General features: G+C 43.1%; 3 protein-coding genes across 3 annotated transcripts; 2 read left to right on the top strand and 1 right to left on the bottom strand.

Annotated features, from left to right (window-relative positions):
* Positions 1 to 361: 361 nt before the first annotated feature.
* On the top strand, positions 362 to 1,652 carry PHALS_06916 (uncharacterized protein; the record flags this gene model as incomplete). Its single annotated transcript, XM_024720292.1, has 2 exons — positions 362 to 463; positions 1,386 to 1,652. The coding sequence occupies 2 exons, from the start codon at positions 362 to 364 to the stop codon at positions 1,650 to 1,652; spliced, it is 369 nt and encodes a 122-aa protein (XP_024585505.1).
* Positions 1,653 to 2,395: 743 nt separating this feature from the next.
* Positions 2,396 to 2,922, bottom strand: PHALS_06915 (uncharacterized protein; the record flags this gene model as incomplete). The annotated part of the gene is made up of 2 exons (XM_024720291.1): positions 2,396 to 2,728; positions 2,806 to 2,922. The coding sequence occupies 2 exons, from the start codon at positions 2,920 to 2,922 to the stop codon at positions 2,396 to 2,398; spliced, it is 450 nt and encodes a 149-aa protein (XP_024585504.1).
* A 2,874-nt stretch (positions 2,923 to 5,796) lies between these two features.
* Positions 5,797 to 6,054, top strand: PHALS_06914 (uncharacterized protein; the record flags this gene model as incomplete). The annotated part of the gene is made up of 2 exons (XM_024720289.1): positions 5,797 to 5,866; positions 5,930 to 6,054. The coding sequence occupies 2 exons, from the start codon at positions 5,797 to 5,799 to the stop codon at positions 6,052 to 6,054; spliced, it is 195 nt and encodes a 64-aa protein (XP_024585503.1).
* Positions 6,055 to 6,106: the final 52 nt, after the last annotated feature.

Genomic DNA, 6,106 nt, shown 5'->3' with positions numbered 1-6,106 from the left:
TTTTGGCAGACATTTTGGCGCCAATTTTGAATAGCTTTGCTAGCAGCTTTCCAGATAGATTTAGCTTAGCTGGAGATTTAAAAAGCTAAAGCTAAATAGCTTAGCTCTGAATATTGAAAAGCTAAGCTGCAAAAGCTAAGCTAATCCAACTATACATATGTGGACCTCCAGTAGTGAATCATTTTTATATGTGAACATCAACGCATTGCAGCGATTTTTTATTTTTGGTTTTTGTATGCTACATTCATTGGTGGGATCTTTGGAACTAGAACAATTAATTATCTGTGGTCACAAAACACGGATTACCTCCATTTCTGAACACTCACCGGACCGTGATCGAGAGTTTGAGAGGCAAACAACCATGGGCGGAGGTCAGCGACTGCTTACCCTGGACGAAAACCGCCAGATACAAGAAGATGTCAAGCGCAACACCGGCGTCAAGCTGGTTCAGATTCAAGAGTGGGTACGAGCTAAATTTAAGGTCAATCTTTCGCGCTCGACGGCGCATCGCATCATCCATACGCCAGAAGATGTATTCAGTGGACCTTAAGGCTGTGAAAAGAATCGCAGTGTTCGGTTTCCTGTGCTCGAGTCGGCTTTTCTTGTGCTGTACAATCACAATGACGGCAAGGCCATCCTCACGGACGGTCTCTTCACCAAAAAGGCTTGCTTCATTCAAGACAGACTTGGCATCACGGATGCCGAACTTGGTCTGTCCAACGGGTGGCTCCACAGGCTCAAGCCACGCCACGGCATCAAGATGCCTCACTGGATGGTGAAAGCGATTCTGTTGATTGTGTCAGCCTCGCTGTCAGTCAAAACACTCGCGTCCGTCGGTCGACATGGTTCAATAATTAAAAAGACCATTTTACGGCTGAAAAAAATAAAAAAACGATGTTGACAAGGCGAAGCAGCCACGAGCGTTCCGGAAAGTCAAAATTTCAGCAATGCACTTTTAAAAATCTTAATCCGACCGCGTGGTAGAATCAAATCACTTTGCCGCTTGGCTCCTATGTATATGACGGTATGTTTTCTGCCACCCAACATGGCATCACTGATCATCTCATTTAATGCAGGTAAGAAATACGGCATCACAGTTTTTTCTACCTCCTAACTACTGTCGCTGTTCGAGGAATCATTAGTTCATTCAAAGCTCGGTATCGACGCGAGCTCTTTCGCTGGCTGCTTGATACCATGCATGCTGGCGTCAATCAAAAGTTGAATGTGTTAGAGGCTGTGCAGTTAGCGATCGCCAATTAGGAGAAAGTGCCCGCTCAAGTTCTACGCAATGCTGGTTGCGGAGCAACATCGTCGACTCATTGACAATGGCACGACTGAGGCAGGCGAATAATTATGGTCGCGCGTTGAATGCGATCGTGGGGTAGGATCTCGATGCGCTGATGAAGGAGATGTATATTACTGACGGTGTCGATGCATACATTGACGCAGACTCAGCAGAGCCAGTTAAATGTGCCCAGGATGTGATCGAACGAGTTGGGCTTGATGCGGATCAAGAAAGCGACAAAAACTTAGAAGCTGAAGCCCCGATACAACTATCAGCGGCTCTGGCTTGCTGTGTAAAGCTTGCCGAGTTTATTGCTCGTCTTCCCAACTGTGACGAAGAGACACGAGATCTAGCAAAAATGGCGTAGTTTATCAGAAAACAGTGCATCCAGCGCAAGACTCTGACCACCAAATCTCAGTACTTTGAGTACTTCGAATCGGGTTGTTTTATTACCCTCTCAATGTGAACGGTTTATATGTGGAACATGATCGGCTGGCCGCACAGTTTGGTGTCCACATATAGAGATGTGACTGTAGTAAAATAGATGTATTGAGTATCATTTAATGTAGAAAACATGCTCTCCATCCCGCTCCTTGTAGAGCGTGCAATCTTTTTTTTCTGCGTAAGAAAACGTGGGATCGTAGAGTCAAAGATTTTACTTTGCGAGATACACGGCAGCGCTGTTGCCAACTACTCAGCATCTTGTTCAAGAAATTTATAAAAGTATATTTCAAGTAAATGGCAGTTCACGATTTCCCTAATCGTATCTAATATATTATTTGCTTCTTTAGACCAGAAGCCTTAAAAAATATTACAAGGAATAAGTTGCTATGCGACTGCTACACCGATTCGTGTTTGCCCCCTAATATTCACTTGAATTGCAGATGTTACAGAGACCTACCCAAGCTATTGAGGTATCTAAACTGGACCTTCAATAGATTAGCAGACCTAATTGCGGCGTTTGTGTCATATTGCCTTATCATATTAAAAGTTACCTCTAGCAAGATACTGTCAAAAAATTTTCGTGTCCGCTTTGAAAATCTTCATATCATCGGTTGGCTGACGTGAAGAATCTTGTAGCTGGGTAGCAATCATTTAGCTGTACTTGTCTCATGTAGCAGTAGAAGTGGCTGGGTCTCTTTGCTGAGTTTGGACGTCCGTAAGGTGACCATCTAGCATCGCAACAAAGCGCTCATACTCTTCAAGCTGTTGCTTAAATCTACTCATTTGTTCTCGAAGTTCATACATCTCCCGGCGCACAGCCTTATATTTCTCCTGAAGTTTTGCCAGTTGAGGCTGCTTAATCTTTGTCGTACCAGACGGGATCTTCATCGCTCCACTTAGATCCAGATCATGCTGCTCTCTGATTCGCTTAGCGGCAAATAGCTCACTATATTCGTGCTCAAGCGTCTGTGCGGTTGTCTGAAGTTCCAAGAGAACTTTCTATACAAAGTCATTGACAAGTTTAAGTGTTATTCTACAACAATCTAAAGCACAGCATTTGACCAGCCTGGACCTACTTTTTTACGTTCCCGAGACTTTCGCTTGAGTTCACGCTGCTTACGCCTCCGTTCAATTTCCGCAACGTCAAAGTCCGGATATGCTACTGCTTCGCTTTTGGGATGTTCGCTTGCCATTCTTGTGAAAGCTTAAGTAAGATGGAAAGTGATGGATGCAACGCCACCCCAGCCAGGTGCCAGCGTCAGCATGCCAAGATGCGATTAAGTCGAAGAAAATAAGTGAGAGCAGCTATATATCACTTGGGGTGTTTTGCATGTGTTCGCGCCCGGGACTTGCGACGCACCCGATACTGAGAAAATAACTGGGTGGATGTGCTATACCTGGACCTCTATTATCAAATAAGTCGTGCTTCGGTATCACCACTTACATCAAAAAGTCATTTTAAGTATACTATGATTCTTTAACAAAGCGGTGTGATGATTGCCACAGATCAAATCTTCACAGCACATGACATCTCTCACCGAAATAGCCGTGTTAGGTTACTCTACAGGTGGCACAACCCGATTCAAGAGTCCGGTTACGGAAGGCCATTCTGGTAACCAAGACTGATACTTGCTACTGTAGTAACCGCCAAAAGCACAAAAAAATTCCATAGCGCACATAAGACCTCGTCACCAGAACAAAATTCGTGCAATTGGACGACTTGCACTGTGTATTTTTCCTTCAACTCAACGGAGTCTTGCAGAATAAGCTAGCACTAGGACGCAGGTTTTGCTCTGCTGTGAGTTGGTGTTGCTACTTAATATTTTATGTAGCAGGGATAACGATTGAATCACCACAAAAGGCTGATGCCCTGCATACCCACATTTTAAAGCACCAAAACTAAAAGCTGGCGCGTACTAGCTATGCAATGCTCATATTTCACATAGAAGAGATACCTTATCCAGTGCTTTCATGCAAAGGGTATCTATCAGAATAAAAACTGATATAGCTTCAGGATAAATATATAGGTTGAGAGGGACGATGCTATATATTCGTCCACTATTCAGAAAGATTCGCGAAGTTACAAAATCTTCACGTCGGTTCTCCGAAATTATCACCCATTAATTCAAAAGATGTCATCGAGCCATTGCAAATTCAACAATTGCAATCATGGAAGTATTAATGCATAGTACTCCAAAATTCCTCCAAAAATCTGAGCCGTATCGCTCTGACCTATACCTAACACCCATCCCCTTTAATGAACTTTTCTTATTTCTTTGAAGCCATGTCAGCTGAGCCACAACCCTTTCGAATCAGAATATGGCCTCAGGATTCACGACGAGGTCTGGCTCGTTTCTGAAAAGCCCGAAAATTAAAATGACAATCTCGGCCTCGGAAACTTCGTATTACGTTATTTCTAATCATTGCATCCATCATATAAGAACTGAAATTCCAGTATCAGAGAGAGATTAATAACCGGCTAAGTCTACATATCCATCTGTCTTGAGAGCTTTGTTTGTGTGCTATATAGGTAACGCCTTATTAGACGAGAGTTTGTAACAAACTAAATGTTGTAGGTCCAAGCACACCTATAAAAAACAATACGTCACTTTAGTATGTTTTTATTTAGTGTTACAGGAAGTTAAAACTAGCTGTTTTGCTCACATTTTTTCAATATAGAAGACGATTATTAGCTATAAACTAGTCTGTAGGAAATTCGACAAAAGGATGGTGAGGGTTCATATTATTCAGAAACTCTTCTGAATATGCTGGACCCACATAAACATACAACACCCTATGGATGAGGGGGGTTAACGCAAGAAGTTGTGAGGGCAGTAAATTTCATTTCGAATGGAATCCATCGAGCACTAACCTAAGTTTTTACAGGCAGGGAAAAGACAGTCGGTTCGTACAGATCAAACAAAACTCATGATGAAGTTGTGCTGACAATTCCTCTAACTACTTTGAATATTTTCCAAAAAAAATTCAACGACCTTTTTCTAAGTATTTTTTATTTTACTTTGCCATTCTAATGCTGACACCAGGTGGAGCGCTGGTGGTTCTGCTCTACTTATTGCTTCCCATAACTAATTAAGTGTAAGCACACCGGTCAACACGGTGCAGGAAAACTCTAAACACGCTATTCGCTTTTATAAGCTCTTGATTTAAATAATAAGGCAGCTGAGCCCAACACCATGAGTAGGAATCTGACAATAGCGCACATTGTCAGATTCCTACTGGTTTGACCAATAGGGTATCATCTCATCAAAAAATGCAACAGCGTGCAAAGATAATGGGTCGTTGCTGAGAACGTTGGCAAGAATAGGAATTTTTTCTTCGCCGGCATCCTCTCTTTCCATGAAGCCCAATGCAGCGTTTCGATTACTATATTCACCTTTGGGAATTGCTCATCAACGCTGTGATTCCGTGAGGATTTTCAGCATCCTCCCATCGGAATCGTCTTTGTGGACCAGTTGTCCCCTCCATCGTAATCTGTAGCCTTCTTTTATCTGCAGGGCTGTACAATTTATTCTTCTTGGCAAAATTCTGACTTTCTTGCGCTCGACCATAAGGTTACTCTACTCTATTTTTTTATTTCTTACAAAAATGTCCTTCAGCAATACATACCGAATCACTGAAAATTATAGAATTTGATATTGTGCAATTACAGATGTAACGGGGTTACACTTCCCGTGTGTGGATGGGCATGGTATGACCACACCCACACAGGAATACGGTACGGGGCTGGATAGCCAGTAGTTATACATGTATTTATATTTTACTATACATATTTAGAAAAATCTATGCATTTGAAAGTAGGCGGCTTTGCCGCAGATAATAATAAAGTCAGTTTTGAATTTAAAGCGAAAAGTTAATTAGCCTTGGATTAAGGCTATAATTACTCTTGGAGTAAGCGGTTTGCGATCCGCTAAACTCGAACTTGTTCTGTTACTAGAACGAAAGGTCGGTGACATAACTTACGCTTCCCCAAGCGCTAAGCTACGACAGCCCCGCTTGGTAGCACTTGTAGTCAATCTACACCTGAGTCGTTTAGACCAGGGTGCTGCATGGGTCGACCCACGACCCAACCCATGGGTTGGGCCATGGGCTATCCAAACGGAATTCTCGTGGATTTGGGTAATTTGCCAATACCCATGCGACCTACTGCCCATGCAAGCTCGAACGCTGGAACCCTTGTAGTAAATATTGTCATGCCTCCACCAACGAGACCGCAAACAGCTCGGACAATGAGAACAGGAACGCCAGCTGCTCGTCGCAAACGGCCCGCTCCTACGCTACGTCGACGCCAGGTTTCCCGTATCTAAACTGGCCAGGTCTATCGGTTCACAGGGGCCGCTGCTGGCAATGCTGATAAAT

This window comes from Plasmopara halstedii (assembly GCF_900000015.1).
Source record: "Plasmopara halstedii genome assembly, contig: Scaffold_3060, whole genome shotgun sequence".
Taxonomy (NCBI): Eukaryota; Oomycota; class Peronosporomycetes; order Peronosporales; family Peronosporaceae; genus Plasmopara; species Plasmopara halstedii.
Note: the sequence above shows the minus strand (reverse complement) of the source record. Positions and strands in the feature narration are given on the sequence as shown.